Genomic DNA, 13,277 nt, shown 5'->3' with positions numbered 1-13,277 from the left:
AGAGAAGGATCAACTACAGTAAAACCATCAACCAATTCGGGAAAAACTGGAAAATAAAGTTCAATTGTACATGTGAAATGTTATATTACTGACAAAGGTGTAAACTAACAGGCTGCCCACAAAGTGTGGCACCACCTTTCTTTCCAGAGTTTAATTAGTCTATTCAAATTGTAATTCATCTTGCTGCAGCTACTCATCCAAAGACAATAAACCATGCCAACAAAGGCTTCCAGGCAGACATTTATTTGCATTTTATTGAACCAAACAAAAAAAGCAACGCATGTTAGCCAGCTGAAAAAAATAAAAAAAGAGCAGAAACTCAGGCAAAAAGCTATATCTTTCTTCTCACAACGGAGGGAAAAATCTCTCTACATTCTGATTACATTGTATTGGCAAAACTTTACAATTTGCTATATATTTTGGCTATGAAGTCCACAACATCAAATGGATTTAAAAAAAAATGATCAATACAGATGAATGTAACTTTTAAGACTTCATTATACATATCTGACAACACCAGCAGTGATGGGCACCATTACTCTGCGTACAGCATACCTACCTAAGAGTCCTCCAGACAGTACAAGCCCATCATAAAATTTTAATTTAGCACTAAATACATATTTTCTATTCTGAAAAATGTACAGCATATCAGTGTCTATTGTTTATGTTATCTGTGGTACAGCTAACAACAGACCTGCCAGAGAAAAAAATCCGTTAAAGTTTTCATAGAAAATGTAGAGAGGAAATTTAGGACTTTGAGCGCGATCTGGACCGGGAACGGGACACAGATCTCGACACAGACCGAGAAGGCGAACATGACTTTGAATGTGACCTGGCTTTGGTGATCGATTTGGACCTGGACCGAGATTTAGATTTGGATTTGGCCTTCGATCTGGACCTCGACCTCGACCTAGAACGAGATGCACGACTTGATTTTGACTGTTCATTAGAGTCGGATTCCCCATCCACTTCTTCACCTGCACCCTTAGCTTCTTCCTCAGCATTTGATTTTCTACTTATACTAACACTTTTTTCTCCATCTTCCTCCTTTTCCTTTGATTCTGATCTTGACCTAGATCTAGATTGTTCTTTGTCAACTTTTCTCTTCCTGCCCTTACTGGTAATTTTAGTCTTGCTTTCACGTTTGCTCCGCCTTTTGTTCTTACTTTTGCTCCGACTCCTGCTCCGACTCTTGCTTACACTCCTGCTCCTCTTCCTACCTTTTCTTTTTTCCTTGCTCTTGCTCCGACTTCTACTCTTGCTCTTGCTCTTCTCTTTGCTCCTGCTCCTACTTTTACCCTTCTCTTTGCTTCTACTTCTACTAACACTTTTTTCTCCATCTTTACTCTTGCTCCGACTTCTACTCTTGTCTTTACTAACACTCCTTTCTTTCTCACCATTTTCATTTCTGTTCTCTGTTTGCTCTGCTCCATTGTTGTCTTTAACCTGTTCTACACTCCTGCTCCTGCTCTTCTGTTTCCCCTCACTTCCACTCCTACTACTTGCTCTGATTTTCTTCTCTTTACTTCTGCTCCTGCTCTTGTTTTTGTTCTTGCTCACACTTCGACTTTTGCTTCTGCTTGCACTTTTGCTCCTGGAGTGTGTGCCAGACCTGAAAGAAAATGGAAGGAAAGGTTAAACATTTACTTAGTGGTACTCAAAAACAAATTATACGCTGTAGCTTAAAAATAAAGATCGACCTAAATAGATTTATCACGATTGATCTGCCCTAGCAGCACAACTTTCTGAACAAGGTCCTGTAATCTATAAATGTGGTCCATGAAATGTTAATGCACCAGAATGATGACAAGTGGTCTCAGCAGGAGCTGGAACAGGAACAGTCATTCTTGATGACCTCAGTATTATTTCATAATGCTACATGGTACAAGTACCGAGTAATCATTTCTTGTATTGATTTCTGCAGATGACCATTTTCCCCATCACTTGCCATACACATTGGGCCTGAAACTACGGTGGCTTCAACAGCGCATGCCGACGGAAGCCTTGTGCAAGGCTAGGCAAGTTCCAGGTTTCCACATGCACGGAAACCTGGAACTTGCGATGTCAAGTTTCGCATTGACAGATAGTTTGCATCCGCTGCAGAAACACTTTCGCTGGCGCAGAGCTGGGCTATTTGCTCAACTACTGCCCAGCGAATGCCCACGAAAGCCTTAAATGCATGCGTACGGCCTCCATTTACCAGCGTACGGGTTAAAATAAAAAAATTTAAATTATTAAAACCTACACATACATTTAAAATTAGTTTAGGTAGATTTTGGCCTGTCTTAAAATGTTTACATTTATTTTTCAATTACATTTTATTTTAAATGATTAAAGGGCCTTTTAATTAATTTTGAACATGGGAACATTTACTCTTATTCAAGTGGTGTGAATTCTTATTTATTTGGGGATTTCTAATATGCTTATGGAAATTCCGTACGCAAATGGAATTCCCATAAGTATCATAGGAATTCCCCTTTTTGATTGGCTGGGATGCTTGTGAACCGTGTGCGCCCCTGGGATCCGTGGGCCTTTACGCAGATGTACGCCTGCAGTCCCCAGATGGGAACTCTCCGTAGCTGTGGAGCCAGAGGGTAAGTACCAAAATATTTTAGAGGTCAGAGGTGTACTCCAGAGGTATGCCTCCGACCGCAAATTCAGGGACAATATTTTTTTTAAACATTTAAAAACTATTGAGACTTTAAAAGTTGAAATAATCTACATTTCTAAGACTTTACATTTGCCCTTCGGCAGAAAATTCACATCCCCATCTCAGTTAATTTCAACAGTAGCATACATCTCTTTCCACGCCAAATGAGTGCTCAAGACTGGTCTCTTCAAGTAAAGGCAGTTCTGAAGCATAAAATCTTAACCTCAATACTTTGCCGCAGCGCACACACAAATTAAAGTAGATTTGAAAGATTAAAGTGAAGTGGTATTATGCACACACCGGGATCGAGATCGACTGCTCTTACTGCTTCCACTGTGGCTTCGACTCTTATGAGAACGAGAGCGATTTCTGCTCGGAGAACGAGACCTAGATATATATATATATATTTTTTTTAAATGGGCATGGATGGGAGGAAAGGCATGAAAATTCAATTTAGTAGTACATAACTTGCATTTACATAGCAGCTTTAACTTAGTAAAATTTCTCAAGGCGCGCCACAGGAGCGTTAGACAAAAATTGATACCGAGCCAAAGAAGAAGGGGGTGACTAAAATACTTGTCAAAGAGGTAGGCTTTAAGGTGGGCCTTAAAGGACAAGAGTGTATGGAGAGGTTTAGGAGAGAATCCCAGAAATTAGGATCAAGTCAACGGAAGGCACGGCCATCAATGGTGAGGCATAGAGAGTGTTGGATGTGCAAGAGGCCAGAGTTCTCAACAACTTGTATTTATATAGCGCCTTTAACATAGTAAAATGCTGGAAGGTATTCCACGAAGTGCAATCAGACAGAAATTGACACAGTCAATGGAGACGATATTAGTGCAGGTGACTAAAAGCTTGATCAAAGAGGTAGGTTTTAAGATGATTAGGGAGGGAATTCCAAAGCTTAGGGCCTAGATGTCTGAAGACATGGCTGCCAACAGTAGGGTGAAGGTACAGAGGATGCACAAAAGGCCAAAGTTGGAGGAATGCAGAGTTCTTGTAGAGTTGTAGGAGGTTAGAGAGATAGAGGAGTGAAGCCACAAAGGAATTTGAATACGAGGATGAGAATTTTTAAATTAAGTTGGAATGGGAGCCAATGTAGGTCAGTGAGTACAGGGGTGATGGCTGAACAGGACGCGATGCAAGTTAGGATACGGGAAGCAGAGTTTTAGATGAGCTCAGGTTTATGGAAGGTGAAAGATGGGAACCGGCCAGGAGAGCATTGAAGTAGTCCAGTCTGGAGGCAACAAATGGTTTTAGCAGCAGATAGGCGGAGGCAGGTGATGTTAGAGTTAAACCACATAATGCTATGAAATTCCAGCACCAACAATGAAACAATCAAAGCTTAATTTAAAATTAACACTGGACCATTAGAGTGAGCGATGTCAGTGGCAGCGTTTGCTTCATTGTTCTAAGAACATGTAGGAAGTGTCCTGCACAGGCTCTTCAAATACAACCAAACAGAATTTGCCGTGGTTTTGATACTTCGGTAGGAGGCTTTTAAGTGTTTTTTTTAAGTAATAGATTCCATTAAGGTTATAATTTTTTTTTAAATAAGATCAACATATCCACAATTCTTTCTGCAAATCGGCAACTTTTCACAAGCTCTCGCCCCATTATTCACTGATCTCCAATGTTAATTTTAAATTGAACCTGAAATACCTCGAATGGCTTCGGCTCCTGGAGTATGAGCGTCGTCGTCGTGACGAAGGCCTGTCTTCAACCAATCTGATTTTTCTGCCATTAACTTCTGAGCCATCCAGTTTTTCAAGCGCTCTTTTCATGTCAGAGTAAGACTTAAATTCAATTACGCCTTCATTCTTTCTTCCTTTATGTGCATCTGCATATGTAACTTCACCTGCTTGACGCATATAATCCTACAAAAGTACAGCATAATCGCAATTACATTTTCTTCCTTGACCTTTTACTTTGTTTATTTTTTGTTCAACATTTCCTGTTTTATATTCAATAAATAGAACAGAACATGACAGTTTTACAACTTTTAGCATTGCAGCTGAACATATTGTATGTAATGATTATAGGAGTTTTAAAATTACTAGTCAGCTATATAAAAATAATATTAGTCTAGTATACTGCACAGTGCTAATCATTCTGAACTAACCCAAGCTCATTCACATAATACCCACATAACTAAGCGCCAAACTTTCAAAAATACATTTTCTCATAATGCCAAGACTCTGAGAATAGAATGTGAACAAAACTTGTGTATTCTGCTCGGATCAGTTGTTTGAATGAGAAACCTAATCCAATGTAACTTGCTATGTGAATGTTGGTTGCACCTAGTTCAGAACATGTCCAGATAAAAATTAAACTCCAGGTCACAACTATTGTTCATGATGTTCTTTAGTGAATGTGTTTTTAATGTTTCTAGTGAGCAACATGAAATAGGGAATTAATCATAGTTGGACCAGATTACAATACTTGTATCAGCACTCCTGACACCTCGTATCCCATCGGGCAGTGTATGCTCTTGCCGACTGCCTTCTTCCCTCCAGCAAATGCCATTATCCCAGCTAAAACTGCTGATCAATACTAAAAAAATCAGAAAAGCACCCAAACAAATTTCTAAACCATGTTCAATATATTAAAACGGCAAGTTTATTCGCATCCATCACTAATCCTGCTTCTAAATTTCAACCTTACATACTATTCCAGTGGTTCTTATGCAGGCACTTTACCTTCAAAATGAATTCCACCTGATGTTCCACTGTCTACTTTTATGGCACCATCACCACAAGGATTGCAGTGGTTCAAGAAGGCAGCCAACCATCACCACCTCAAGGCAACTAGGAATGGGCAATAAATGAGGTCTTGCCAGCGTCACCAACATCCCGAGAACAAATAAAAATATTTTTGGGTACTACAATTTCCATTTTTGCCACCCCCTTCAACTTCCTTAGATCTAGTGTAATTTTCATGTTAGTGCCTATATTATTCATGTTTATTAATCCTTTCAAACATAGCTGCTGAGTGATATCTGTACAGTTAAAAACTATCAACCTCTTTCCTACTCTACAGGCCCAGTAACTTATTACACTCCAAATTTGTACTTAAATATTAGGAGACCATACAGCATTACAGGTGGAGCATCCGAAATCCAGAAAACCTCGCGACCGAGGCCGTTCCGGATTTCGGAACGTCTTTCCGACATCCTGAATCTGGAAATGTCTGGGCTGAGGTACGGGGGGGGGGGGGGGGGTGTGGCACAGTGAGCGTGTCTGGCAGTTTTGGGTCAGGGACCGGGAAAATCATGCGTTGAAGACCTGCAAAAAAGGCAAGTTAAAAAGTTTTTATTTTTTAATTCTTTTTCAGCGATTTAAGTAGGCAAGGGTTTTGTGAAATGTTTTTGTAAATGTTTATTTTTTGTAATTTTTGGGGCGAGTTTTTCCCCCTCCCTAGGCCCAACTCGCAGCGGTAATCAGTTTTTAAAAAATGTCCGGATTCTGGAACATTTTCTGGATTCCAGACGACCCCGCCATGGATCGGCCTGGTGTCCGGCTTCCGGAACTTTCCGGATTTCGGACGACCCCGCTATGGATCGGCCCGGTGTCCGGATTCCGGAAAATTCCAAAACTTTGGATTTCGGACGCTCAACCTGTACTTCAATCATTAAATGTTGCATTATAATCAGGCACCCACACAAAAATAACTCTTCTAAACACAATTTACTGAAATATTTAGCATGGCAAATATTCAAATTATTCTTTTAGATCCAATTAACCACCCATATCCTTTAAAAGGCATTAACCTTTGCTGGGGTATGTTCAAGGGAAACCTGTCACTCTCCAATACCTCACCCAACTGGCCATTCTCCATACGTGAGCCTCGATAGTGAGTGCGGGGCATCACAGCTGAACCTGTGGTGCAATTTTCAGGAGAGGTCACTCGATAGTGATCAGGAAGAAGGCACCTGGATGACTATCCCCTACCGAGCCAAATTGTGTTTACGCCAATTGTAACACCTACTCGTGTCACGATTGCTGAATCAGATAACTCAGATTGGTAATCAAATGTGGGAAGTTATGGTCGACGTGGCTCAATTGCTCACTTTAGAGTGAGCCATTTGCTTATTTAAATCACGTCAACATTCTATCCTTCCAGAATTAAAAAATACAATAACTACATTGATAGGTTACACTTCAGATTTTTGGACACCTAGAACACATCTTGCTAAACTGTACAGATTTTAAACTAAATGATGTTGCACACGTATAACAAATTCTAATCATCTATAACTAAACTTTGACTAAAATATTTCCGTACATTGTTTACAACTATACACTACTTAAATCGATGGTACACATGGAAGCTTTGAAAGCATCCTTCCCCAAAAAGGAATCTTCACCACATATACTTTGTGACAAAACTTTCACGGTCGCACAAGATACGTAACAAACCTTTAAATCTTGCCAGCTGCACCGACTAGATAGATTTTCCACAATAAGTCTATATTCTGTACGAGTGGGAGGTCCATATCTGTCTCTTCCAGATCTTCTATAACCATAACCACCTTTAAGGTGACAGGTAAACACAACAGTAATATTTTAGATAGTGCAACTATATTGATTTTAATTCCCCACTAAAAATATGTTACATTGATAAAATTACAAACACAAGACATCTGAATATTTACATCTCATCCCAGCAATTTAAACTAAACTATCACCCCATTACACTATAATTACATTTCACTGTCAGAAATTACTTCATAAATCACAACTATTTTATTACAGAATTATGTTACAAAATCAATTTTACTTTTATAGATACTAAATAATGTATTTTAACAATCAGTAAAATTTACAAAAGCATGCATAATAAATTAAATGAAAATGATAATGATTTGATAAAGTAACCAAACCACTAAACCAGTTACCATCTATACTTACGGTGAAAAATGGTTTTCAGAATATCTGACATGAAAAAGATTTCAGGCACCTATTTTCAGTTTTATCACATCTGCCTCTAACCCTTGGGGTCCTCACCACCCAGGTCTAATGGCAAGAGTAGCAGTCGTCACATGGCTTCCTTAAGGTCAGCCAAAGGTCAATGGTCTTAGGTCTTAGAGCCACTCATGGAAAGGTAACCCAAGGCCAGCAAATGGAACAGGCAGTCATCTTAGCCTCAAAGGACTCTTTTAATTAAAACATTGAGGTCTTTGTTAAGACTATGGTATCAACAATCACAATGAAAACATCGATTCAATTATAATTTTTTAATGACTTACTATATATAACTTGAGCAAAAATTTAGTCAAATAATGAACATTAGGGTATATGCAACTATTAAATACAAATTCCGAAAAGACAGTTTTTAAACGTGCAAATGTTTAAAATTATTACGAATGTAAATTGTTGCTAGTTACTTTATATGACCAATTTAGATCTTGTACAGTTTGACTTATTTTACAGTGCTTTACATTAAATATTTTCAAATTATGACTATTAAAGTGAAAATGCTTACTGCGCTGAGAGCTGTAACCACCGTCCCTTCGAGGACCTCGAGCATGTTCAACGATTACTCTTTCCCCACAAAGTTCTTTACCATTCAGCTCATAAACAGCATCATCTGCATCTCGAGGATCATCAAATTCAACAAAGCCATATCTACAAGGGAAAAACAAAAAGAAATGTAAAGCATTTTCCACCACATCGAGTACTTAAGCAAGCATATACAAACAAATGAAGCCCAAGATGATCAGCAGATATATGTAGTAAATCTCAAATCTGGTAGTCAAACCGGAAAAGGGGAATGCTAGAGTGTGCATACACAGCATCTGCAGAGGCAGCACGAATACACTACTATGATTTGGAATGTCCACAGCATCAAAGTTCAAAGAATTGGTCCTAGATCCAAGATGTTGCAGAAACCTAGCACAGCATACAGGTGCCTTGAAGTTATGCTGAGATACTAGTGCAGGAACATTTAGCTCTCCTGCCTGAAATTCCTCATTCGAGCAGAGGAGCTAACCCATTTGAAATAAATAGGTTAACTCTTCACTAAAATAGCAGAAAGAGGATTTTCAGATGAAGGCATTAATCATTTACATGCTAGTATCCCACAAGATAATTTCAAAGACTATGGGGGTAAAATTCCGGTCGGAGGCTTACTTCGGACGAACGTCTCCGACCCGAAAATGTTTAACGAAAATACCTGGTGGTCCCGGAGGCACCTTCGATTCCGGTCAGAAGCCTTCATTCCATGCGGAGCATACAGGAAAATGACTTTCCCCGTACATACGAAAAAGTTGGAGTCACATGGGCCTAAACCACCAATCACTCTGCAGTATTCTCATTGATAATAATGAGAACTCCGTTTTTACGAGTTCCGATTATAGGTTGAATCTCCCTTATCCGGCACCCTCTGTATCTGGCCTGTGCCGGATAAGGGATTTTGCCGGACGACAGGAGGTCACACCGACTCCTCCCCCCCAGACTTACCGGGTACTGCTGACCTGGGGCATCAACAACACACCCACGCTGTCTCCCCTCGGGCTGACCTCCTCCCTTCCCCGCCGCTCGCCGACCTCCTCCCTTCCCCGCAGCTCGCCGACCTCCTCCTCCCTTCCCCGCCGACCTCTTCTAGGCCCCGACACCGCCGCTAGGCTCGACCGCGCATTAAGAGACCTGGCTGCTTCAACCCAGGTCAGGTCTGCCGATGCCAGAATGCTGCAGAATGTCAGGCGCTATGCAGCTCAATGGCTGCAGTTGTCTGAGAGTGTCCGGCTATCAGTTGTCTGAGAGTGTCCGGCTATCACTCTCTCTCGGCTGTGGGTGTGGACGTGGGGGGGGGGGGGGGGTCGGTGAGGGAGGGGAGAGGCCGGCACCGATTCTCTGGATCACCGGCCATCCCATATTTGACGCTGCAGTAGCTCCCGCCGCTTTCATATAGACCCGACCCCCTGCCGGGAATGGTGCCGGATGAGGGGTGGTGCCGGATAAGAGAGGTTCAACTTCTATTATCAATGAGAATAAACCCCTAAAACAAGAAACAACATAATAAATAAAAAAAACTCACATTTAAAATGAATTGAAATTAAAGTTAATTAAATGTTTTAGAAAAAGTATATTGGGGATTTTTTTTTTTTTAAATGTGTTTTAAAATAAAAACTTACCTTAATGGACAGGGTTTTTATTATAAAAATGTTTTAAAATTTAACTTTTATATGTTTTAAAACTCTTACACTGGTAAGGGTAGGCTATGTGGCTGCTTTTACCGGCGTAAGAATTTGAAGAACATTCGCTGGGCATGAGTTGGGCAAATCGCCCAATCTCTCCCGTGCGAATGTCCTTCTCCTGGGGATGTGGAGGATCTGTCAAGAGAAATCTTGACAGATCGGAAAGGTCGGTTTTTGGTGCATGCGCATCACGCCGAGAACCGGCTTTTGTGAGACCTCGCCAGGTCCGTGCACACTTCATACGGACCCGGTGAGACCAGCATTTTATGCCCTATGTTTTCCTCGTGAACAGAGTTTCTTTCTCAATTATCAATATATCCTACAGATCCTTAAGTTTGACTTCCACTGTTTCCCTTGGCATAAAAATATATTGTTTTCTCTAATGGATTGCAAACTTTTCATAGTAACCCAGTACGGCACATTTTTGATGAGGGCTGATGAAGGTAGTTGAGATGTACATATTGACTTTCAAAAGGCATTTGATAATGTACCACATAACAGACTTATTCAGAAAATAGAAGCACATGCAATTAAAGGGACAGTGGCAACTTGGGTTCGTAATTGGCTAAGGGATAGAAGGCAGAGAGTAATGGTGAACTGATGTTTTTCTGACCAGTGAGAAGTATGTAGTAGGGTCAGTATTAGGACCACTGCCTTTCTTGTTATAGACAAGTGACTTGGACTTAGGTATAGGGAGTACAAATTTGAAATTTGCAGATGATACAAAACTTGGCAACATAGTAAATACGAGTAGAATAGTAGCAAACTTCAGGAGGCCATGGACAGACACATGGCAGATGCAATTCAATGCAGGTAAGTGAAATGATGCACTTCAGGGGGAACATGGAAAGGCATGGTACTAGTGAGGGGGGTGCAAGAGCAAAGGGCCCAGGGGTGCATATTCACAAATCCTTGAAGGTGGCAGGGCAAGTTGATAAAACAATTAAGAAAGCGTATGGTATTCCTGGCTTTGTAAAAGGTAACATTGAATATAAAAACAAAAAATTCATGCTAAATCTTTAGAAATCACTGGCGAGGATTCATCTGGAACAGTGTGTATAATTCTGGGTACCACACTTTAGGAAGGATATCAAGGCCTTTGAGAGTGTAGAGAGGTTTACCAGGATAATATCAAGGATGAGCGACTTCAGTTATGTGGAAAGATTGGAGAAGCTGGGATTGTTTTCCTTAGAGGACAGAATGTTAAGGGGAGACATATAAGGCCTAAAGTTTTGGCTTTCCCGCAGAACGGCGCTCCTCCGAGAGGCACGCCTATTTCCTAGAACAAAAAGTGCGCCTATTACCAATCTCCGTATTCTCCAATATTTTTTGGGCCCTTTCCAGGCCGGCGTGGTGCAGCAGGAGCTGCTGGGGACGGGGCCAAGGCGTCGTGCCGAAGTCCTACCGGCAGTGGAGCAGGGCTAGATCCCAGCATCATACTTAGTACCGGCAGCCCTACGCATGCGCGCTGGAGCGTGCGCGCATGCACAGTGGCACACAAACATTAACACGTGGCCATTTTTAAAAGGTACAAGAAGAACAGTGCTGTTTGCTTTTGTGGAGCTGTGTAAAGGCTTGAGCGATTTTTTGTGCCTGAAGGAGTGCATTTAGCAGTACTGTGGAAGAAATCACCTGCTAAAATCAGTGAGTGCTGTTTGTTGCTGCTAAACTTCCAGAACAAGTGCTGCACAGGTGCATGCAAAATAAGGACTTTGTGTTTTGAAAAATCAGAGTGTCAATTCAATACAGCAATGGAACAACGTCCACCAAGAACAAAGAATTTCTTGCATGAGGAAGTGGAGACATTAGTTAACGTCATTGAGCAGAGATGACAGGAGCTAAATACCAGCAACAAAGGTCACACAAAAGTGCCACCTAAAGAAAAGAAACGCTGGAACCAAGTTGCAGAAGATGACTGTGCAGTGGTGCATACCAGGAGATCTGGAAGCCAGTGTAAAAAGAAATGGCATGACCTTGGTCAAGTAGTTAGTGTAAGTAATATTTTCATTTTTCAATGGAATCTTAATTGTAAATGTGACCATCTGTATATGTCCCACCCTGCAGAAAGACACTCTCTGTAAAAAGTTATATTTTAATCTTTGCAGAAGAAATTGGCCCACAACAAAAGGGAAAGAACTCGAACAGAAGGAGGAGTGCCAAATCTGCATCCACTGACACCATTGGAACAGAGGGTCGCTGCTTTGATGAGTTGTACATGGAGAAAAGCAATCAGTACAGCACAAGCTCGGCCCACACGCGAGGGAGAGGGCAAGTCCTGAAAATGCATCGTGGCCTTCAAATCAAACTGCTGCCTAGCCTATGTGTGAAAGTTATCATGCCACCAATCCTGCCCCCTCCTGTGCTGCTAAAAATTTGACGGTTCTGATATATTTTGCAGAAGATGATGCTACCAATCCTGAAGATCCAGATGCAGACGATCCAGACCACGGGTGGCTGCAGGCGTTGACTGAAATGTCTTCAGGGGAGAACTTCGAACTTAATATCTGAGCCCACATCAACGGACATCGGTGTTTCAAACCCTTGCATAGGTTCTGGTTCCACCTTCCATGGTTTCACAGATTCCGATGTTGCGGGTCCCAGTGGTGCTGCTGGTGTAATGCAGCATTTTACACCCACTGACCCACCATCCCAGCCCACAGCTCCCACTGGAGTGGTCCCGGATGAAAGCCAGCGTCCCACCATCCCAGCCCCCACTGGAGTGATGCCGCTTGGAACGCCTAGGGTCCCACCGTCCCAGCCTGCGCCTCCCGCTGGAGTGGTGCCGCGAGGCAGACTCAGGCAGAGGAGAAGGAGATTCGAAACACGCACGCTGCATCTCAGGAGAGCAACAGATGCAGCTCAGGTTGTAGCATTAGGTGCGGAGAACAATGACCTTACCCGATCACTCGTGGGCAGCGTCAGTGCAGTAGGTGAAGAGGTAATGGTACTGACAGGAGAAACAGCAGTAGTGACATGGGAAATGGGGGAGGGAATGACTGAGGGAATGCAAGTGACGGCACAGGCCATTAGGGAGGGGATGCAAGTGACGGCACAGGCCATCATGGAGGTAGCTGCTGCAATAAGGGCACACAGTCCGGCCAATCAAATTACACCCCCATGAAGAAGTGAACATTCACCGAGATGTGGATGAGAGATGGTTACAGCCTTTCGTTCTTGTTTTTGATGTAACTGTAGTAACTTTTTTCAAATTGAAATTGTTTTGTAAGTTTTGTAACTTTATAAGTTTATAAGTGATCTTTAAGAGTCATATTAAAAAAAGTTTGATACAACGAATATTTTATTACACTAACGTTAACTTTTCAATAAATCTGAATCATGATCCATTAACACAACACAACATAGGAACAACTCCAAAAAAATAAACATGTCCATGCGCAACAATTGTCGCAGAGCCCTCAGGCATCAGTA

At 41.6% G+C, this 13,277-nt stretch overlaps 1 protein-coding gene across 3 annotated transcripts in view; it reads right to left on the bottom strand.

Annotated features, from left to right (window-relative positions):
- Positions 1-227: 227 nt before the first annotated feature.
- LOC139279742 (serine/arginine-rich splicing factor 4-like) overlaps positions 228-13,277 on the bottom strand; it is a 29,965-nt gene continuing 16,915 nt past the window's right edge. The window contains exons 2-6 of one of the 3 annotated variants that reach the window (XM_070898928.1): positions 8,135-8,277; positions 7,069-7,181; positions 4,313-4,527; positions 2,951-3,037; positions 228-1,612 (exon numbers count right to left, since the gene is read on the bottom strand). In XM_070898928.1, the coding sequence (XP_070755029.1) occupies positions 748-1,612; positions 2,951-3,037; positions 4,313-4,527; positions 7,069-7,181; positions 8,135-8,277 (1,423 nt within the window). In that variant the 3' untranslated portion in view covers positions 228-747. Of the gene's footprint in view, positions 1,613-2,950; positions 3,038-4,312; positions 4,528-7,068; positions 7,182-7,560; positions 7,733-8,134; positions 8,278-13,277 lie in introns of those variants that run through there. The other 2 variants (XM_070898930.1, XM_070898929.1) reach the window with 2 other exon arrangements.

This window comes from Pristiophorus japonicus, chromosome 14, assembly GCF_044704955.1.
Source record: "Pristiophorus japonicus isolate sPriJap1 chromosome 14, sPriJap1.hap1, whole genome shotgun sequence".
Taxonomy (NCBI): Eukaryota; Metazoa; Chordata; class Chondrichthyes; family Pristiophoridae; genus Pristiophorus; species Pristiophorus japonicus.
This window is presented reverse-complemented; position numbering and strand designations above follow the sequence as displayed.